Source organism: Andrographis paniculata, unplaced genomic scaffold, assembly GCF_009805555.1.
Source record: "Andrographis paniculata isolate CXL003 unplaced genomic scaffold, ASM980555v1 Contig37END, whole genome shotgun sequence".
NCBI lineage: Eukaryota > Viridiplantae > Streptophyta > Magnoliopsida > Lamiales > Acanthaceae > Andrographis > Andrographis paniculata.
Genome location: NW_026137570.1, coordinates 5,594,505 through 5,617,555, shown reverse-complemented (window position 1 = coordinate 5,617,555; position 23,051 = coordinate 5,594,505). Strand labels below are relative to the sequence as shown.

Below are 23,051 nucleotides of genomic sequence, written 5' to 3'. Positions count from 1 at the left end.
ATCAGGAACTGAAATGCTCAGAACTCCTCCAGAATTTCTGGTCAGCTCTCAGCTGCGTATTTATACCTATAAGTAATGGGCTGGGCTTTCGAATAGGCCCATAAGATGGGCCATAATTAATTCGATGGAACGACGTCCTTGCGTTTTGGCAGTTGTCTTCTCAACCCAGCTCTGAATGAACGAAATGATTTGCAGTCTAAAATTCTCAAGGAACAGTCGACATTCTTGGAAATGAAATGGAAATGGAAATGGGAAGTGAGCCGGGAATGTGCTTCGAGTGCCTTCAACAACGCATTGAAATTGATTTCTCCGGGAGACTCACTTTCGTCCACGGTCTCACCTGTTCTCCCCTCCCTTTCGGTTCTAGCGCAGTCGTTCAGGTCTTCAACTTATACATACGTATTTACTTGCTCAATTGAAATATGTTTTTATGTATCAGTAATCTCCTTTGTTGGATGTAGGTGTCAAATTCTGGTGGAGTAGCATCGCAGCAACAGTTTGTATTGAATTATGTACCTTATAGTGCAGGGGATTGCTTTTCCCGATACATGTAACGATGGATCCTGACTATTCCATTCCATCCCATTCCTAGTACCCGTTCATGTAACTGTTGTTTTGTTTTCAAATGGAGTAGCCAAACATGACACACACTTACTCCTCTGTGTATGTCTATAGCCTGATTTGATTGATGACTAATCTGATCACTGATGTTGATTGAGTAGGTATAATATATGCCAACATTAAATTATTCCCCCTCATAGTAGTATTTTTTTTTTTGTGACTTTGTGCTGCTGTTTCATTGTGATTAGTTTTGTATCATGAACGTGTGCCTCAATAGATATCATAGGAATGCATGACGGAAAGATGTTATGATTCATATAGTTGAACAATATATATTTGTGTATATATATACTAATTTAGTACCTTTTAGATGACTAGATCTCATTCTTTTTTACAGTGATGAATATTGTGCCCTTGAAGCTGATAATTGTAGCACCAGAGAGAACTTGGACTCCTCTTATGTAAAGAAAGATGCAACAGAGTTTAGTGATGAGATTTTTAGTAATAAACATTCCACTTCAGATGCAAAGAACACTGAATGTAGACATTTCATGAGTGGGGGCAGAAATACATACCTTACTAGATGTGATTTGTGTAACATCAGCAGTATATTTTCTTGTTCAAGGGCAATTACTTCATTGGCACCAACTCCTCAGATTGGGTGTGCATCATATGAATTATTTGAAGAAATTGCTTCATATTTCTCATCTGGCTTGTTTGAAGATCACATTTTGCATTCAGTAAACCATTTTATAGAAGGAAAATCTGTGGGGCGTGATAGTATAAACTTTCTTAGTTTGGTAGGAGTGCCCTCATTCAAGGAAAATGGATTTCCTGGATGCACAAGGCATCCAAATATTGGCCCCATTCTGGGAATGATGAAGTCATCCAGTCTAATTAGTTTAGTAGTTCCAAAGACTCCATATACACTTGAAAATGTCCTACACTATAGTCCTAGTTTCATAAAATCAGATTGGCATGTGCGGTTTATAATCTACCAGCTACTCTCAGCTCTCTGTTACATGCATGGTCTAGGTATTGCCCATGGGAATTTACATCCAGAAAACATTTTATTAACTGATACATCTTGGTGTTGGGTGCAACTAGGTAAGAAGCAGTTGCTGAAATCCAAGATCACTAATGAGGCCTATAAACATTCATATGGTGATTTTTGTTTTGAAGGCTGTTCCTCTCATGCCCTTTATGCTGATCTACATCTCTCTCAATCTGACAATTGGCAGTCCAGTTTCCATAAGTGGTGGAAAGGAGAGATGAGTAATTTTGAGTATCTGCTCATTTTAAATAGACTAGCAGGGAGAAGGTGGGGTGACCACACATTTTATACGGTCATGCCTTGGGTCATAGATTTTAGTACCAAACCTGATGTCAATATTGATTCTGGGTGGAGAGATCTAAGTAAGAGCAAGTGGCGCTTGGCAAAAGGTGATGAGCAGTTGGATTTCACTTACTCAACATCTGAAATCCCTCACCATGTATCTGAAGAGTGTCTCTCTGAATTGGCTGTTTGCAGTTATAAAGCAAGGAGGCTGCCGCTTAGTGTTTTGCGGATAGCTGTTCGTTCAGTTTATGAACCTAATGAGTATCCATCTAATATGCAAAGGTTATATCAATGGACTCCAGATGAGTGCATTCCTGAGTTTTATTGTGATCCAAGCATATTTTATTCTCTACATCAAGGCATGCCTAATTTGGCTGTGCCTTCATGGGCTGCTACTCCAGAGGCGTTTATAAAGATGCATAGAGATGCTTTAGAGAGCAACCGGGTTTCATGCCAATTACATCAGTGGATTGATATTACATTCGGTTACAAAATGTCTGGTGATGCTGCTGTTGCTGCTAAGAATGTAATGTTGACTTCATCAACTTCAAAGTTGCCCAGGTCTACCGGGCGACGCCAGCTTTTTACTCAACCTCATCCTCCACGTCATATCATTACAAAGGAAACTTGTAAGGAGAACACCCATCAAACTGAAACAATTTATTTTGAGGACAAGAATGCTTTGTATACCGGAATGAGTCATTTAAGTAAACTGGAAGAAGCTATTTCATTCTGTGACAATTCCTGGAACTTAACCCCTAATTACATTGTCCATGCTAGTGCCCATTTGAAAAGTAATCATCATAAAGAGGACCATTTGATCGATACCTCTGAGAATGTGCCATCTAGAGAAACCGAGTGTGGAACGGAATGTAAGAGGACCACAATCATTGATTCAAGTGATGTTCTTGATAAATTTGAGGTGGATGATGATTCTATAGGATATCAAGAATTACTGCTTTGGAGGCAAACATCTTCCTCAGAAATTTCTTCTGAAAGTACTGCTAATGACATATTTAGTATTGGCTGTATTTTAGCAGAACTTGAGCTGGGAAAGCCTCTTTTTGATCATGATTCGTTAGATTCTTACTTGGAGGATGGTGTCTTACCAAGCTCAGTGCACGACCTTCCCCATCATATGAGAGTAATTGTTGAGGCTTGCATTCAGAAGGAATGGAATAGGTAAGATTTGTTTATCTCCTCTTGCACTACCTGCATCAATTGAAAAGTTTCTGTATGGATATGAAACCCTCCAGCTACTTTATTTATTTCATGGGAACTTATTTTGTATTGAAAGTACTGGCCACTTTTACTGAATTTGTTTCCTTTTCTATTTCAAATTTTTAGGAAGCCATCTGCTAAATGCCTTTTGGAATCTCCATATTTCCCTAATTCAATCAAGTCATCCTACGTGTTTTTGGCTCCGTTTCATCTTCTGGCAAAAGAGGAATCACATCTTCAATATGCTGCAACTATCACAAAACAAGGGGCTCTGAAAATGATGGGAGCTTTTGGTGCTGAAATGTGCGCTTCTTATTGCTTGCGCCTTGTAGTGAATTCTGGCTCAGACACTGAAGCAGATTTGGGTTATGTAGTCTTGACAGAATTTCTGAAATGTCTCAAGTTAGAGGCAGTAATCAAGCTTGTGCTGCCATCCATCCAGAAAATTTTACAGGTCCAAATTCTAAATAACTCTAGCCTGTCCTCTAGATCTAAATAAAGAACTTTTTTGGGTTGTTAAGTTTGTTTCAGCAGTTTTGTTTTCTTCTTTCTTTGCTTCTCATTTGAAAATTTGTCTCAATCCAGGCTATAGAGGATTCACATTTGAAGGTTTCTCTTCTCCAAGGCTCATTTATGCAGGAGATGTGGAATAGGGTAGGTAAGCAAGAATACTTGGAAATGATACATCCACTTATAATATCAAATTTGAACAATGCTCATCAGAAGAGCTCCACTTCTGCTGCCTCTGTTCTACTTGTTGGATCTAGTGAAGAGCTTGGTGTGCCTGTTACAGTTCATCAGGTTTGATTATGCTCACTTTATCTGTTATGTAATCTGAAAGCCCTATATTATCTGACATTATAATCCTTGTAGTGTACTTCCTATGTAAATAAATACACACACACACACAGTAATCTAATGTATATTAATTGTTTCAGACAATTATTCCTCTGCTACTCTCTTTTGGGAAAGGGCTATCAAATGATGGAGTTGATGCATTGGTTAGGATTGGTATGCTCCTGATATTGGCCTGCGAAATTGTAACAATTTTAAAAATATGCCAGTTTAACTTATACAATTAGCTTTCTCAGGTACACTTTATGGAGAAAATTTTATTATGAAGCAGATTATACCCCTGCTACATAGCATCATAGAGACGTGCATCAGTGCTTCATTCGTTCATAATGCTGAACCCATTCAGAGTTGGGCCTCTTTGGCCTTGGTAGACTGTCTAACAGCTTTAGATGGTCTTGTTCCCTCGATGTCAACCGAGACAATTGTCAAGGAGCTGATTGAGGTATTCCGTTTCATTAGACAATAAAGTTGAAAACACAGTAAAAAGCTACGGACCATGGTTATTTGAGACTGAGTAATATAGTGATAATTATGAACTTATAATAATGCAGGAAAAAAATTGCCCATATGTTCAGATTCTCATGCAAAAAGATATTGGGATCTGTTTGCTTCAGGTATTTATACTTGTCCCTGTTGCAATTGTATTCTGAAATTCAGATGGTATCTTATGCCTTTTATTTTAACTTGGCCTTGTGGCTTCCCTCTATCTGTGGGAGTAATAGTGTTTTTGGCGATACCAATATGATTGTGAAGTTTGTAAAATTTCTTAATTAAATTTCTTGATAGGTGAATCAGGGTGAATATTGTTGGTGCAGTATATATGGATAACAACATGATATTTTAAATAAGAGAAAATTGCAAATTTGGTCCTGTAAGTGACGTCTCTATCATTTTGATCCTTTGGACCTTGCATGGAATTTTTTTTGTATCTCACTTTTCGTCACTCTAATGGTTCTATATTTGCTTGATACTTACAAGTTCTTCTGAAAAGTGATTAGTAGAAGGTCCACAATGCGATTTGAGTGTCATGTTTATATATAAGAATATTAGATTGATGATGGGTATAAAATTTCTTGCTATGTCTATAAAAATCCACCATTTTCTCCCACATCATCACAGTCAAACCAAAACCCGAACCAAAACACAAAATACCCAAGTAAACAAACCCATAGTTTTACTACACAAAGGAAGAGATTGAAGGAGGATAAAACAAAGTTGCACAAATATGATCACATTTACCAGTAGTAACTGAAAACATTAAAATATGGATCGATGAGTTTTATTAACTCTATTGCTAATTTATTAATATTATTTATTATTTTATGTAATTATACTACAAAATAAGGTTGGTAATCAAGACAAGTTTGAGGAAATTTGGGATGGGACACCCCTTGTTCCAGTCTCATCCTAAAATTTTATTGGGATTTGGGACTGAAAATCCTATTGTGGTCCCCCACTGATATTGTTTTGAATGCTTTGGGATGAGACGGAACGTTCCATGTCCACCCCTAGTTGCTCTAGTAAACTCTTCAGCATTAACATACAATTTTATTCTTTTTGGAACCATGGTATTTTAAACACTGGTGCATTTGTTCCATTATACTTGGTTTCTGTGAATTTTTAGGCATCCTTCAGGAAGTCACAATCTATTTGAGATTATTGCATCATTTGATTAATGTGAATTATCTTCCATATTTTGAATTAATACATCACTTTCTTCTAAAAGTTCATATTGTCTTGTCATACAGCTAATTGATGCTCTGTTGAACCTAATTATCCATTTTCCAGAAAGCTGCCAAGAGTCTTGTTAGAGTTTGCCAGCAGATTGGGCCAGATTCAACTGTGTTTTATGTTCTGCCAAAACTAAAGGAGCTGTTCGATGAGATTGCTTTCTCTCAAAAAAATAGTGATTCTGTAGATTTAGTTGGGGGCCTATTAAAAACTAAACTGAATGCGGTTGAAGAAGATAGCATTGTTAACCGCATGGACTTGGCGTAAGTAGCTCTCTGATTATTAGTGCTTACATCTCCTGGTAATTATCACGTGTGATTTGGGGCAAATATGTAAATATTTAAGCCTTGGCAGGTTACTTTTGTATCCTGAGTTTGCTTCTCTGCTTGGGATTGAGAAACTTCGTCACTGTTGTGCCACATGGCTGCTTCTTGAGCAGTTCCTCCTGCGGCATCATAATTGGAAGGTTATCCCTTTTATTTTTGTAGATTGCTTTTGGTATAGGAAGACTTATGCTAAACACAATGTGCATGTTATATGGTGTTGCTCGGATCATTATCATCTTTTGTTTTTAATATAACAAGCAACTCAGGCATTTATGTTAGGCGTATGTAGCTCTCAACTATGGCCATAATGACATGGGGAGTTCTCTACATGAACAACATATATTTTTTATGCTTCTTTTATGGTTTATAGGTGGTGCTCAAAGGCCATTTGCATGCTATTGATGATCAATGATCAAGAAATTCATTGGTAGTTGGCTAGATTTTATTTTAACATGCAAGGAATATGCACATATAATCTTCGCAAGGTTGAAAAGATTGAATCTTGAAGTTAGCATTTTCATTTGAGCACTTCAGGTCATTATATGAGAAACCCTGAGATCTCACATTGAAATACTCTGAATTTCTGGTGACACCAATATGATTGTGAAGTGTTGTGAAATTCGTCAATTCAAAGTCAACGAGACACAATATTATCTTTAGACGGAGATGCATTAAAGTCAATTTATAGAACAGCCGAATTTGAAAATTGGTCCATTCACGCCTTAGCATGTCATTTTTCAGTGGGTGCATACAGGAGATTTCGTGCAATATAGTTCAGAGAGTATGAATGGAAGAAGATCCACATACAACAGGGCCTCGACATCAGAGAATGTGCCTGCCCATTTTTCACCCAATGGGGTTGGATGGTCAAGACCACAATCACAGGGTAAAAAAGGATCCAAAAGTTTCCTTCCAAGCAAAGTTATGTCTGAGCATCATCAAAACCTTGCAGATAGGCATGGAGCAAGTTTAAATTTAGAGATGCAGGAGCCTTGGTATTGGTTCCCCAGTCCTGCAGCTGGCTTGAATGGGGTTGATTTTTCTGCCCGTGCTGGTGGTCCAAAGGATGATCTACCATGGAAAATTAGAGCAACAGTGATACAATCCATCCGTGCACATCATGGAGCTCTGAGATCATTTGCTGTTTGTCAAAATGAGTGTACAGTATTCACAGCTGGAGTTGGCCCAGGATTCAAAGGAAGCATTCAGAAATGGGAATTGTCAAGAGTTAACTCTATATTAGGCTATAATGGCCATGATGAGGTTTGCTTCATTTATTTTATGGTTAAAATACATTATGTGCAAGATTTTGAAGTCTTGCAATGCAAGAATTTTGTTTACATTGTGACATTCCGAATACTTACCGTTTCCTCTGTATTATCATTTTCTCTTTGCTTTCCTTTTCCTTTTATTATTATTATTATTATTATTATTATTTTATTTATTTATTTATTTATTTTTTTCACTTATATCTAAATTAAAGAGGAGATATATGGGAAATGTAAAGTTCATGAAATTTGTAAGGTACTATGGTGAGCATTGAGTGAAAGATCAACAAACTGTATGCCAATGGTTTCCATCCCTTTTGGATAGTAACTGAACTGTACACAATGCACTCTCTACTTCTATTTTTTCCATCATTTTGACTGTATACTTTGTCTTGTTCCAAATTTCTTCCAAGTGGTATATTCATAATTGCATATTGGGGCTACAGTTATACACCTTACAAAGTATTTATAATCCTTGAGTTGATATTAAATCTTTCTGCATGGCTAACTCTTACACTTGATCATGTTTACAAATCAGGCTAATCTTTCAGAACTATAGATTTACTATTTGTTCATTCTATTAAAGATTTGCATATTAGAAGTCAATATTTGTCTGCTTGTTTTGTACTTATGTTTTTTTGTTCTACAATTCTTAGTTTTTCCATATTTCATTTCTCTTACAATTTTCTTATGCAAGGTTGATATTCTGTGGGATGCTTTGCTTCTCAGCGTTTCTGCTGTTCTTTGGAAGAATACTGTCTTCTAGGGGTGTGTTCGTTTGTATGATTTTGATAAAATCCTACTATTTATCCAAAATTTTCCCCCCAAAAACATCAAATCAAACACCTATTTTTCATTTTTTATATTATACTAAAAATCAATTTTACATTCAAAACATCACATCAACACCTATTTATATCACATCATACAACTATTCAAATTCAAAATTTTTACTATTCAAATCCCAACTCAAAATCCAAACCCCCAAACAAACACGCCTACTCTTTTGCATGACTAGCCATATGTATTTTGCATCCATTCAAGAATCAATGCAGCTTATTAGTAACAGGTTAATAAGGATTTTGCTAGAATATATGTGCAATAATTTTGTCATTAGTGCTTACTGGTAAAAATGCATATAGCTATTGTTTGAGACTTTGAGTATCAAATACTTGTGTATGTAGAACAGGGAGGTAGTAGAATTTTAAATTGTTGTCTATTCATTGTTTCATGGATATGTGGTTTGAGGGTAAAGACCTTTCAGGGTTAGCTTTAGTATTAGCTTTTTCAGGGTTTGCTGTGCTCTGTCACTGCATAAATGATAAAAAAATATCTGACGTCTCTGTAATTGACTTTTCATTGTCAGGTTGTGAATGACATTTGTGTCTTAGCTTCCTCTGCAAGGGTAGCTTCTTGTGATGGGACAGTACATATATGGAATGGACAAACTGGAAAATTTATTTCTGTGTTTTCAGAGACTTCTTCAGGGTCTACACAATTCATTGAAAGAGATTTAGACCACGTGCTTAATTTCAATCCACTACCTGGTGGGATCCTTAGTACTGCATTTCATGGAAATTCATATACTACGATGAACTACTTGGAATTCAGTGATAAGCTTTTGGTGGGGACTGGAAATGGATCTCTCAGGTATTTATTTATTTGAAATGCTAATCACATTTTTTTGTACATTGATATGTCTTGACTACCGTTCTTGTGTTCAGATTTATTGACGTCAATCAAGGGCAGAAACTACAACTTTGGAGGAGTGAATCCATAGATTCGGGTTTCCCTCCCCTTGTGTCATCCATTTGCTCATCGAGCTCTGCTGAAGTTAATCCTGATGAAACTGCAACCTTTCCGTCCTGGATAGCAACTGCTTTAAGCACTGGCTACTGCAGGCTATTTGATATGCGAAGTGGAAAAATTATTGCATCGTGGCAGGCTCATGATGGTTACGTGACGAAGGTATGCCAGCTTCAAGATGCAAAAATGAGATAACAGTTTATATTCACACAACTTTTCTATGCTTGCAGTTAGTTGCCGCTAACAATCAGCAGCTTGTTTCTAGCTCTCTTGACAAAACTTTGAAGATTTGGGATTTGAGAAGGTAAACTTCTTGTCACATAGTGCCAACAGGCACTGATGTTTTCCTTTCTTTAATCCTGACCTATTCTCAAATTTGATGTATTCTTATCTTTGGTGAAATTGATTGGATCATGCAGTTAAAAAAAATATAAATTGAGTTTAATATTGCATATAGAACTAACGCATCACAAATCTTTGCATGCAAACCACATATAACAATCTGATAAACGGAGAACGAGAAATAGAGAAGAGAGCTAGAGAAGGAAGATAGAATACTTCATTTCATCTTATACCAAAATGATATAAAAACACATATATCCCACTAGCTTCTCCAAGAAGCTATTTCAAACTAATAATAGCCACACATTCTACTTTCCACATCATCAACATTTTGAATTTAAATATAAAACTCAAAATATCAAAAAAGAGTTCTTTAGGAAATCTCAAATATCAACGATCACCTCCTTTGAGATTTTGCTAAAACTCCCATCTGATCTCTAAGCTTCTCAAACATATTGTGTAGAAGCCTTTTTGTCATCATGTCAGATCAATTGATCTTCAGATCGACATTAAACCATACCAACTTCACCATTTGCTTCAGCTTCACTTATTGAATGAAAGTTAACACCAATGTGTTTAGTTATGCCATGGAAAACAAGATTCTTTGACATAGCAAGGTCTTATATGTTATCCAAAAACAACTTGATAGCAAGGTCTTATTTGTTATCCAAAAACAACTCATTTTCATTTAAATTATCATCATTGATTTGAGAATGGAACTGGTATTGTCAACATTTGATGAATTCTCTCCCATATCCTTCAATTTTCTATTTGTTATAACTTTCAATTCCAATAGCTTCCTTCATTAAAGATAATATCTCGACTGATATTCACTTTATTTTTCTTCAAATCATAAAGTCAGTAATTGTTACATTTTGTAGAATTTAAGAATTGTATATTATTTATAATAAAATTAAAAGCCTATAGATATGCGTGATAAAAACTCGTTTGACTCAAATAGTAACATCCTAATCTAATGAATAATAATGACCTAATCTAAATAAAAGAAATCTAATTTGAACTATAAATTAAATATGTAAAATATCTCGACATTTCCTTTCAAACTCAAGTGGTGTCGAAGAAACAACTTTGAATTTTTCAAGAGATAAAAAATGACATAGCCAAAATTGCTCAGGAAGTAACACTTTCAATTGAGTTGAAGTTGGAAATGAGACTTGCTTACAATGGAGTTAGAGAGTCGCTCATATTGAATTAAAGTTTGAAACGAGACTCGCTCATAAGGAGGTAGAGTCGAAAATGGGGCTTTGAATGAAATCACGACAAACAATCAAAGACCTAACATAAAATTTTCATAAACAACTGCAGCCAAGATCTCAAAATCGGGCCATGATAAAAACTCAATAGATTCAAATAATAGCAATCTAATCTAGTGAATATAACCAAATAATAATAACATAATCTAGATAATAGAAATCTAATCTAAACAATAAATTAAATATCTAAAATATCTCAATAAATATTCTCCTTTAAACTAAGTGGTGTCGAAAACTAAGAGAGATTGAAAATGAAAATGACGTAGCCAAAATCGTTCACTGTATCAGAGTCAAAAGCAATGCTCTCAACTAAGTTAACGTTGGAAATGGGGCTCGCTCACAACATAGCTCAGGTCGAAATGGGATTCGCTTATAATGGGGTTAGAGTCGCAAACAGAACTAGCTTATATGAAGGTAGAGTCGAAAATGAGATTCCAAACGCATTCAAAAACAAGCTTTGAATGGAATTACAACAAACAATCAATGATCAAACATACACTTTTCAAAAGCAACTACAGCGAGGATCTCAAAATCAAGAGATCTCCGAGTAAATTTCAAGTTGAACGTACCTGAAGGAACGTGGCTCTAATGCCATGTTATATTTTTAGAATTTAAAAATTGTATATTATTAATAATGAAATCAGGGGCCTATAAACAAGCATGATATAGACTCAACAGACGCAAATAAGAACAACTTAATTTAATGAATATAACCAAATAGTAATGACCTAATCTAGATAATAGAAATCTAATTTAAACCATAAATTAAATATCTAAAATATCTCGATAGTAACCTTTTGTTCTTGAAGCATAACCAAGAAAAATTCCAGGTTGTATTTTTTGCTCCAATTGTGGTTGCTGGAACATGTACACAACACATGCACCCAAAAACTTTTTAGTGCTTTGCAAATGGCTTGCTTCCACCCAACTCTCAATAGGTGTAGTATCTCTCATTGAAGTAGTATAGGACCTATTATGAAGGTATACAATAGTAGAAGCAGCCTCTGCTTGGAAGCTTCATCTAAAGTAGCATACATCTCACTATTTCAACAATAGTTTGATTTCCCCTCTCCACAACTCCATTTTGTTTAGGAGAATATGGTGTTGTGACTTGTGAGCTGATGAACAATGCCATTATCATGAAAAAAATTGTTGAAAGCACTTGAATTATACTCTATCCCATTATTGGTTCGAATGCCTAATAACTTGCAGCCACTTTGATGTTCAACTTCACTTCAAATCTCTTGAACACTTTGTGCACTTGTAATATCTGCTTGATGAAGTATATTCAAGTCATTCTTGTCAAGTCATCTATGAGCAACACAAATATTGACTTATTGCAAGATTCGAATTTCATAAGACCACAAACATCTGAGTGAACAAGTTGTAGCTTTCTTTCAGTTTTCCATGCTTCTGACTTGAGAATATTACTCGTGTTGCTTTCCAAGTTGGCAAACAGTACACACTTCATTTGGATTAGAGTGAAATGGCATGTCTTTAACCAAGTTATTTTTAACCATATGACTAAGAGCTCCATGATGATTATGTCCATATCTTCTATGCCACAACCTTGACACATCAACCTTAGATATAGTAGCAAAAAAAACACCTTAGATATATTAGCCATATCAACAACCTCCGTATGCATATAGAGTGGAAAATGCCGGTCAACCAGTGGAAATTTGACAAGCAAGGTATTGCGCATATCATAGATAAAACAACCTTACCTTCATACTTGAAAGATAAATCATATCTATTTTGTAGGAACTGACCAACACTTGGTTTGCGTGCTAGTTTTGGAATGTAGAGAATGTTTTTCATGAGCATAGTACCTTTCTTGGTCTTCACCTCTATGTTTTCTTTCCCTTCAGCTTGTAGCATCTGACCATTGCCAATCTTCACTCTAGTCTTTGACTCTCTATAGTTCTATTAAGTTTGAAGTATAAACTCTCATCTCGTGACATATGTGAGGTTTAAACCACACGCACTATCAATAAACCATAAAATACTTGTTTTGTCTGACCTAGTTTGCAGGGTACTAGGTTCGGCCGGGAGTTTACCCAGTACGCACTTTTGGGTAGCGACTGCGGGTTTCCACGTCATAAAAAATAAAAAATAAAAAGATCATAAAAGGCTAACTTCTCCTTTATCTCTCTGTTCTTCCACAATATTAGCTTGTTGAGCAAGCTGTGATTGATTCAGGTCATGTTGCTGCTGCTCAGGTTTACCACTCTTTTCTACATGTCTTTACTTCTTACAAAACCAATACTGATTTCTTTTTTTCCTTTGTGAAGAATATCGTTGTTTCATTGATGTACAAAAAAAAAAAAATGATTTTACAATATACAAAACCATAATATATTAAAATTATACAAAATACCTAAATTGTCCTTATACTATTATAAATACAAAATATTTTTATACATAATATATCTAACACTCCCCTTAAACTGGAGAATACAAATCGTATGATCCAAGTTTGTCACATAGAAATTTAATTCGAGGGTCTCTAAGAGATTTGGTAAGAATGTCTGCAAGTTGCTCATTCGAAGCAACATGGTGAGTGGCGATGCATCCAGATAACACCTTCTCCCGAATAAAATGACAATCAATCTCTATATGTTTAGTCCTCTCATGAAACACTGGATTAGACGCAATATGCAAGGCAACTTGATTGATTGTCACAAAATAGTTTCATTTCTGAAACTTCCACTATCTTGAGGTCACGAAGAAGCTATTTTACCAAAATAAGCTCACATGTCGCTAATGCCATGACTCGATATTCTGCCTCTACACTTGAGCGAGCAACAACATTTTGTTTGTTACTTTTCCATTAGATAAGGTTACCTTCCACAAATATGCAATATCCTGAAGTAGAGCGTCTATCAACTGGGGATCCGCCCAATCAGCTTCTGAGTAGCCAATTACTTCAGTATGACCTTGATAATAATCCTGTACCAGGAGACCCTTTGATGTACTTCAAGATTCGAATTGCAGCATCTAAGTGACTATCGCATGGAGATTGAAGAAATTGACTACAACACTTACAACAAAAAATATATTAGGTCGAGTAAGTGTGATATAGCTAAGCTTACCAACCATTCTACGAAATCTTTATGCGTCAGCTAATGGCTCCCCTTGTCCCGGAAGAAGCTTTAAATTTGGATCCATAGAAGAGTCTATGGGCTTGCTGTTAGACAAAATAGTTTCTTCAAGAATATCCAATGCGTACTTTCGTTATGAAAGACCAATACCGTCACGTGATTGAGCAATCTCAATGCCAAGAAAGTACTTCAATGGTCCCATATCCTTAGTTTGAAAATGCTTAAATTGATGTTGTTTTAACTAAGTGGCCTCTTCTTGATCATTTCCGGTGATAATAATATCATCAACATACACAAGAAAGTATAAGCACTTACCACATGATGTGTGCATATAAAAGACAGAATGGTTTAATGCGCTTCGGATTATGCCAAACTTCTGTATAACACTGCTAAATCGACCAAACCAGGCACGCGGAGATTGTTTCAATTTATAAAGCGAACAACATAGTTTGCAAACAAGACCAGACTCCCCCTGAACAACGAATCCAGGTGGTTGCTCCATATCAATTTCCTCCTAAGTTCGATATGTAGAAATGCATTCTTAATATCAAGCTGATGAAGAGGCCAGGAATGCATAGCAGCCAAAGCAATAAAAAGATGGATCGAAGACATTTTGGCAACATGAGAGAAGGTTTCAATATAATCCTTACCAAAGACCTGTGTGAAGCCTTTAGCCATCAAACGGGCCTTGAGACGAGCAACTTGACCATCCAAATCAACCTTAACTGCGTAAACCCAACAGCACGCCACGGGAGACTTATCTAAAGGCAAAGGCACCAAGTCCCAAGTACCATTAGCATGCAAAACATCCATTTCATCTACCATTGTCTGTCGCCAACCTGGGTGAGAAAGAGCTTCACGAAGGGATTTAGGAAATGAGATGGAGGATAAGTTTGACACAAAAGTATAGTATGTGGGAGACATACGATGAAAACTAAGAAAATTGTAAATGGGATGAGGATTACGAGAAGAACGAGTACCTCGTTGTAACGGTGCAGGGTCCGGAAGGATAGGAGCTGCAGGAGAAGAAGACAATGGCAAGTCTTGAGAGTCAGGACAATCGATAGACGCTGGAGAAACATGAGCGGTAGAACCATCGGAGGGGGACACTTGGGGGCGAGGACGACAACTATAAACCTGAAGAGGTGGACGCGAAAGAAGAGGAGAAGAGAAAGGAATAGATAACACGTGGCTGACATACGGGATCAAAGATGACAGAGAGAAATAAGATGTGGACTCGAAAAAGGTAACATCGGCTGAAAAGTAATACCTACGAGTATTAGGAGAGGAACACTTATAACCCTTTTGAACCCTAGAATAGCCAAGAAAAACACACTTCAGCGCACGTGGAGCTAACTTCTCCCGACCCAATGAGTGATCATGAAACAAATGTAGTACACCCAAAGACACGAATGGATATATGATATAAAGGATCTTGAGGGAACAACATCTGGTGGGGAATTTTATTCTGGAGAACCGGGGACGGCATATGGTTGATAAGATAGCAGGCAGTAACACATCAGCCCAAAATCGGAAAGGAACATGATGATGGACAAGCAAAGTACGAACAGTCTCAATTAGGTGGCGACTTTTGCGTTCAGCCAACCCATTTTGCTAAGAAGTATAGGCACAAGAGGACTGATGTAAAATACCATGATAATATAAATTGAATCATAAGAGTAGAGAAGTATTCAGTGGCATTATTCGTCCGAAGAGTATTTTAAGAGACACACCAAACTGATTTTGAATTTCAACATAATGTTTAAAAGATAGAAAATAGTTCAGAACGAACTTTCATCAAATAAAGCCGAGTACATCTTGAGAAGTCATCAACAATGGTAACAAAGTACTGAAACTCAAATACAAAAGTAGTTCAACACGGACCCTATATATCAGAGTGGACTAAAGCAAATGGCATATCAACCCTATTATTAACCTGCCGGGGAAACGAAACGCGAGTTTTTTTTCCTAGCTGACATGAGTCACAGGACAATGAAGATAAACTAGAAAGACTTGGAACAAGCCGACACAACTTAGAGAGACTTGGATGACTCAACCATTGGTGTAATAGTTGAGGAGAGTGGAACATGCAATTGGGAATGAAGGTTGTGGAGGGTGGTCAAGGTGGTACAGTCCATGGAGCTCAAGTCCTTTGCCAATTGTCCTCCCCATTCTGCGTTCCAAAATAGAGAAGGAATCGGAGTCGGATGTTATTGAGAAATTCAAAGTTTGGTTAATTAACTAACAAAAAACAAGATTAAATGGACAATGAGGAACAAAAAGAATGGAGGATAAGGGAACACATGACAATGGTTGAGCTTCACCGAGTCTTAACAGAAACTCGTGGCCCAGCAGCTAAAGTAACATCAGGTAATAAGGTAGACTTATGAAATTTGGAAAACAATTTTGGATTACCAGATAGGTGATGAGAGGTGCCAGAATCAAGGACCCATGGTCCAAGAGAGGTACCAGTGTGAGCGACAGAGGCAACGAGTAAATGAGATGATTGCTTTGAAGCTTGGTATGCAAGATACTCCTCATAGTCTGAACCAATCAAAGTGACAGAATTACCCGATAATTGAGGAGTTTCAACCTGCACAACAGCCCAAGGTGGCCGGCCATACAATTTAAAACATTTATCACAAGCATGGCCCCACTTGTTGCAATAAGTGCAGCGTGGACGAGAGGTCCCACGAGAGCTCCCATGAGGACCAGGATCACCTTGCATATGTGAAGAAGGTGAAGCTAGTAGAGGAGACTTGTCTCCGGAATCAATAATCGGATGTGCCACAGATGAGACACGTAATAAGCGAGAATAAACATCATGAAATGAAGACTCGGAACTGTTGAGCTGAAGAGGAATTGATCACGAACCGGACTCAAATCTGGACCAAGACCAACTAGTGCACAACACTGTATAGAATGTATCAGGCTGAGTAAGCTCCTCCGCAACCGTTTTCCCTGGAGGTAAAACTGAATTGAGTTCAACTTTGATGAATGAAAATTTACCTAGATACTCTGGAATTGTCAATCTGTGTTGACAAAGATTGCCCAAATTAGATACCACACTGTAGAGGCAATGAATATCATTGGTATATAAAGTTTACACATGTCTCCAGAGATCATAACAGTTTGTAAAATTGGTAAAAACTGAATGAAAGCTTGGATCAATAGATTGCCAAAGCAAACTGCACAATAAAGCATCAACCTTAAGCCATGCAGCTTTCTCAGTGTCAACAATCTGAGCGGAAGAAATAACAAGGTGATTTGCCAAACATTGACCTGTACACTACATTTGGACAGCTTTAGACCAAGAGCCATAGTTAGAACCCCCAACCAATCGTTCGGTAGCAATAGCTGGGGTTAAAGAAAGAACACCCATAAAAGACGTTGAAGCAGACATATTTGGGACAATATTTGAATTGAAGAGAACTCTATAAATTCATTATCACAAAAGCAACAGAAATCCAAGCCATAACCTAATAACAATCCAACCTAGGAGGAGAAATACCGAACAGCCTTAATGGACAGCCAGACCGAAAGAAAGAAAAAAGGACAGCGCCGCAGCGGGGGGCGGCGCAGCGGGGTAGGATGGATGACGGGATTACGATGGCTCTAATACCAGGAAGAATATCGCTGTTTCATTGACAAAAAAAAAATGATTTTACAATGTACAAAACCCTAATATATTTTCGTTTACAAGATCAATAAGCTTGGAAGAGTATTCCTTAACAGATCCACTGTCCTTCATTTCTAACAACTCAAGCTCCCTTTTGAGAGTTAAAACGTTCACAGATTTCACCGTTTCATTTCCCTCAAGCTCATTTTGTCCCAAGCTTCTTTAGGACTTTTGCAAGTGATTATCTTGGTGACACAGTCTCTGTCATTATTGAATAAATGCATGACAGTTTTTGGTTTCTTGACCTTCCCTTCTTCATGTAATTTTATTTGTGCTAGGGTTTGATTGTCTCAATGGAAGAGGGTCTCTTTCTTTTTCAATATCCCATAAAATTAAAGTCTCTAAATATACCTTCATCTTAGTTGCCCATATGAAATCATTTTCCCCGTAAAAAATAGGAGGACCTGTCCCTGAAGGATTTGTAGCAGCCATCTATCTTCAAATCTTAATTCTTGAATTCAATTCATAGGTCCCTAAGAGAAGAGTGCTCTTATACCACTCTAGTTAGGAGTAACCATATCACAAATCTTACATATCTTTGCATCCAAATCACATCACAATTTGCTAAACAGAGACCAAAAAAGATAACAGAAAGCTAGAGGAGGAAGATAGAATACCACATTTCATCTCTAACCAAATGATATATTACACATATATCCTACTAGCTTCTCCATGGAGCTATTTCCAATTAATAATAGCCACATATTCTACTTTCCGCATCATCAACACTTTTATATATAAATATATAACGCAAAAATATCAAGAGTTTTTTAGGAATTCTCAAATATGAACAAATACTATATTTATTAGTGGGTCTTATTTCCATTACATAGAAGGCTACTCATACAAAATGCATTTTTAAATTGTAGCGATTTTTTTAGGTAAATCTTATATTGCATTCATGGAACTAATTGCATCTCTGAAAGTATTAGTCTGCTATCAACCTCAAAATGATGGTGAATTTTTCTTGGCTAAATTTCAATTATGGAGTCTGGAAACAGCAACTTCTTTTACTGAGCCTTAGTTCCTTCTGCAATTTCAAAGAGGGTTCCTGGAGTGTCACACACAATTTTTATTAACTCCATGTGTATGGTCTTAGTTTATTTGGGTGGAAAAGGAAACTTAATCATGACAAGAATGATTTGAGTGAAGCACATTGCTGTGGTGCATAGTTTATACTGCAGCTGGTGGACAGCGATATTAGATAGTGATGGAACATAATGTGCAACAAGAAGCTTTTGTTGTACATCACTGCATCCATTGAAAAATGATAATGTGCACTGCTGACACTCCCTCCCTTACTCTTGTGTTTTTTCTGAAACGTTCTTAGGAATTGGACAGCAGAACAAACAGTTTTCAGAGGTTATAGCAGTGGAGTTTCAGGTTTCTCAGTGTGGGGGCAAAATGTAATCTCAGTATGCAGAAATAGAATTGGACTTTCCTCCCTGAACAGCTCTCCAGATGAGGTACCTCTCTCTTAGTGTGTGTGTGTGATATGTTCTGGTATTAAATAATGGATAATCCGTCCCCCACCTCCACCCAAGAACAAAATTAATAAATAACAGCAGGAACACATGATCATTTTGTTTGTTTCAAGTTAGAAGATCCATTAATTGTTCAGTTATGAAGACCGCGAATAAAGAAAGAGTATCTTTTTTCCTTTTATAAAACTCCCCCAATTTGCAGCAGTATGATTAAATGTGTATGTTACATGGTTGTGAGCACATGCTCTCATGCCTCTGGTTGGATATCTTATTTGTTTGGCGTTTTCTTTTTTCTTCATGTGCTTTTGAATATTGAAGTGCATACATGTGGTTGACACAGGATGGGCAGTATTCTGTCACCCCTCAGCACCTGTATACGGCGGATGGGGAATCAAAGAACATGTCTGCATTGACAGCCATTAGTATCCTACCTTTCTCACGGCTGTTTCTGGTAGGAACAGAGGATGGCCATTTGAAAATTTGTTGTTAGTTCTTGGAAAAAATTTTCCACATTGAAGAGAAGAAAAAAAAATGTGTAGACGTGGCTCTTGGATATTTACAAGGGATTGATTGTCCTTTGTCTGGTGTGTTATGTAACTAACAAGCAAATCATTTGTTAGTATAGTATAAACTATGTTTACCTTAATTTATTTGAACAAAAATATAATATTGCATTATTCCTAACTTGCCTTTCCTATTTATTTACTTTTATCCTTTGTTATTCTCATTTATTTATTAATTATTATTACTGTATAATATGCTCTTATGTTTTAATATAAATGTATGAAATACTTTATATTTAATTTTTTGTCTTATAAGTTGAAGCATGCATAAAATAATTTTTTAGTAAAATTGTAAAATTGATGTTTAGTTGTAAATACAGATTTAATTATGCAAATTATATATAAATAGAATAAAAGAAAGTAAAATATCTTAAATAATTTTAAATTTTGCATAATTAATTGATTGTTTATAATTAATTGACTGTTTCTGTCCACCCGAAATTACTAGTTATATTTATTCTAAATTCTCGTGTCTAGGACATCTAATATGTGGAACTAATACATTTTTAATTATTTACTTGTTATATTTAATCTAAATTCTCGTCTCTAGAACATCCAATATGTGGAAGGGAGTAGTATTTTGTGCAATTTTTCACTAAACACATAGGAATATTAGTGTAATTTACTCTTATTTATTTGAAGACAAGGGTTGCGAGAGCAATATCAATTTCTCCGCCAGGAAAGTATACATGAATACTATGTTCAAATACCCAAACAGAAGTCCGGTAAAGATACGTAGTATTACGGGAATGGATCACGAGTTCAAACTTCTGATGCCTACAGGTCTTACCCGACACACATGGTCTGTCGTTTAAAAGTACCAGGAAAGCATGATGAACTTACCAATTCCCAGGCAAGTTTCATCTTTCAAACCTATATATCTATCTTCACATAATAAGTGAATGATGTGGCGTGTAAAAATACAAACAAAACAATTAATCAATCTAGCAGCATCCAATTACATCACCAGATATAGACACAAGTGCATCACCAGAGTAAAGCATCCACAGCCATCCGATTACGTATATTATGCTATCTGCCTTGGCTTGCCCTCTTCCATTCAAACGAGGAGTAGGTATTGGCTTCTTCACCCCTTCCGGGTCATCCTGCGAAGATCTTATGTTTTTCGTTGCAAATGGCATGTTCATACATACATTCTCTTCTTTCCACAAGTACCAGTAAAATGACCATGACATGATGAGCTACTTATTCTACATGCCTTCCAATCATTTCTATCTCAGCCTCACCACTCAAAACCATTCTAAGAACTGTGTTCGCTCCGTGCATTATGTTTTTCCTTCCCATGTTGTCTGAATTCCAAAAGAATGTTAGCCATCACTTCATATTTCGCAGCTACTTGTTACTGTAAAGAGACAGAAGCTTCGAATTCATAACAGATAGCACCAGCAGATTGAAAGCAAAGCATGTACAAAGGGCAGCAAAAGAGATGAAGATGGCCAGGTCATCTTTTTCAATAATTTATAGTACAACGATGAATGATACTTAATGCTGACTGAATATCTCTTAGTTATTCCATTCCTTCAACCATTTAATCAATATCCAGACAAGCTTGTCCACTACCACAACATCTAGAAGAACAAGGGATATCACACATACACACATCGTTAACACCCACGTGTTCCTAAGTTAACCATCATAGCTCCTTCAGCATTCCCAATGCCATACATTTAACAAGTGCTTATAATTCCGGCTACCGTATCAGTTCCTTCCATTCCTTCTAATAGTATTCAATGGAACAGAAATTAGCCTTAGAGTTGTGCAAGGCATGCATCTTTCTATATTTGGCTCTTGAGTTTATCACACAACTCCCTCATATTAAGAAAAATATACAAATGGGTGTTCAAAAATCTTCATTGAATTGATCCTTCCAATGTCTGGCCCTGGAAAATAAGACAAAGAAACCTGTAGAAGCTCAAAGGCAATGGCATTTTGTTAATGTGAAGAGTAATTATCTGTTGAAGGAATGTTCAGTATACTTATATATACTTCAAAAAAATTCTTCTTTACACAATTATTGACTCACACCATGCCTCCACCTCAACTAAAAACAAACAAATAAATAAAAGAACCTCTGGGATGAAAGAATTAAGCAAACCTGAAGCTGAAGGCCATTGAGCATGTTAAATGAACCACACCAACAGTGTCTGCGCCTAGAAAACATTTCCCGGCATGTATGTTTCTCCAAGATGTGCAGGCTTTATGTTGTCTTCAGGAATATGCAACTTAAACAGGTTGTAAGTCCCATTTTCAATACTTGAAGGAATCCAGAAAAAGTCCAAGGGACAGCCCAGTTTTCCAATAATTGAAGACGACAATTAAGTTCCTTATATTGTCCACTAAAGGAAGTGAGGATTTGTACATAAGGGCCCCAATTCCCTCGACCACAAACACAGTCACAGCAGCAGAAAGCACATCCCAATCGCCTGTTTGCCCAATCAGAGTGGCAAAAGCAGTGGCACAATAGAAACCAACTAAAAAAGAGAACAATTTAACAGGCAGGTTTTTCATCAACTTCTTCGACCTTGCTAGTATCTTCAATCGAATAGCTTGGATAGTCTTGATAAGACGAGTTCCGCCACCGGGGTCATTAGAGGGGATAGAATTTAGCCTACTATCATCAGCAGCACTTCTAAGAGACCCTGTCATCCTCCTATACAAGATACATAGATAGAGGTATAGGGTTCAGTGAATAACAGTAGTTGGAAAGAAATTAATCGACACACTTACTTGGATTTGTGGACAGCAAGTGAGCGATGCAGGTGGGAAGAGGTCAACAAGTTGCCGAGTAACTGTAACTTAGAATCTTCAGGAATAAGAAGTTTGAGAGTGGTTAACTTGACATGTGATCCCATTTTACTTGAACCTTCACCAAAGTAACGAAAATGGCAAACAGAGCAAGGACCGCTTCAAAAATGTGTTCGATCAGCACAGAACAGAACAGAGAGGAACCCCCGGATTGTATGATTGATTCGTGTTGCTGCCTGCTGCTTGAATCTTAACTGCAAATAACCGGAGATGGAACTATTAGAATGGAAAGCAGCGGCACCTAACCCGATTCGACAATTATCGGGAAAAACAGCAGTCGAGAGGAGGAGAGGCAGGGAAAAGGGAAGGGGTCGCATTCGTTGGAAAAGCCCAAGGAATTAATCAAATGTTAAGACATAAGTCGTCATCGAAGGAATAATTGGCTGTGCGTGCGTGTCCTCCATCGACACTCCTCCTCCGCTGCTGCTGCTGCGACGCCATCTCAATCTCAATCTCAATACCTCATAAGTCTTCTTCTTCTTCATCGCAGCATCTCATAAATTAGAAGCTGGTACCCCACAATGCGCTGAAGAAGGACTGCAGGATGGAGAGGAGAGGGAGGATAAAAAATAGTCCACTGATCCACTCTCTCTCTCTCTCTCTCATATACGTATAGTATAAATATAATTATAAATTATACAAATCCTCTTTGAATTTTTTATTTTTTTTTTT

At 36.8% G+C, this 23,051-nt stretch overlaps 2 protein-coding genes across 9 annotated transcripts; one reads left to right on the top strand and one right to left on the bottom strand.

The window, feature by feature from the left end:
- Nucleotides 1-68: 68 nt before the first annotated feature.
- Nucleotides 69-19,674, top strand: LOC127250452 (protein GFS12). 4 transcript variants are annotated; one of them, XM_051273744.1, is made up of 16 exons: nt 69-380; nt 462-550; nt 959-3,082; nt 3,248-3,575; nt 3,707-3,922; nt 4,060-4,132; nt 4,213-4,418; nt 4,528-4,590; nt 5,765-5,970; nt 6,062-6,173; nt 6,775-7,296; nt 8,668-8,951; nt 9,026-9,269; nt 9,338-9,411; nt 18,837-18,972; nt 19,331-19,674. In XM_051273744.1, the coding sequence occupies exons 1-16, from the start codon at nt 237-239 to the stop codon at nt 19,478-19,480; spliced, it is 4,971 nt and encodes a 1,656-aa protein (XP_051129701.1). In that variant the 5' UTR covers nt 69-236; the 3' UTR covers nt 19,481-19,674. The 4 variants fall into 4 exon arrangements, with proteins under 4 accessions (XP_051129701.1, XP_051129704.1, XP_051129702.1 ...); XM_051273747.1 differs by having other exon boundaries at nt 321-380; nt 462-603; XM_051273745.1 differs by having other exon boundaries at nt 321-380; nt 462-663.
- A 578-nt stretch (nt 19,675-20,252) lies between these two features.
- On the bottom strand, nt 20,253-22,955 carry LOC127250658 (ycf20-like protein). Of its 5 annotated transcripts, XR_007838740.1 has the most exons (4): nt 22,841-22,955; nt 22,302-22,573; nt 21,670-22,224; nt 20,253-21,454 (listed from the first exon to the last, which is right to left on the bottom strand). XR_007838740.1 is itself a non-coding variant. In XM_051274040.1 (2 exons), the coding sequence occupies exons 1-2, from the start codon at nt 22,424-22,426 to the stop codon at nt 21,822-21,824; spliced, it is 528 nt and encodes a 175-aa protein (XP_051129997.1). In that variant the 5' UTR covers nt 22,427-22,953; the 3' UTR covers nt 20,253-21,821. The 5 variants fall into 5 exon arrangements, 1 of the variants encoding a protein (XP_051129997.1); XR_007838739.1 differs by having other exon boundaries at nt 20,253-21,476; nt 22,302-22,953; XR_007838738.1 differs by having other exon boundaries at nt 22,302-22,953.
- Nucleotides 22,956-23,051: the final 96 nt, after the last annotated feature.

What these genes read in the sequence shown, in the direction of transcription:
- LOC127250452 (XM_051273744.1), top strand. Translation starts at nt 237, where the DNA reads ATGGAAATGGAAATGGGAAGTGAGCCGGGAATGTGCTTCGAGTGCCTT. An exon ending in GTTCTAGCGCAGTCGTTCAG is followed by an intron (nt 381 to 461) that starts GTCTTCAACTTA and finishes TGTTGGATGTAG; the next exon opens with GTGTCAAATTCTGGTGGAGT. An exon ending in TGATGCATTGGTTAGGATTG is followed by an intron (nt 4,133 to 4,212) that starts GTATGCTCCTGA and finishes TAGCTTTCTCAG; the next exon opens with GTACACTTTATGGAGAAAAT.
- LOC127250658 (XM_051274040.1), bottom strand. Translation starts at nt 22,426, where the DNA reads ATGGGATCACATGTCAAGTTAACCACTCTCAAACTTCTTATTCCTGAA. An exon ending in CTTGCTGTCCACAAATCCAA is followed by an intron (nt 22,225 to 22,301) that starts GTAAGTGTGTCG and finishes TATCTTGTATAG; the next exon opens with GAGGATGACAGGGTCTCTTA.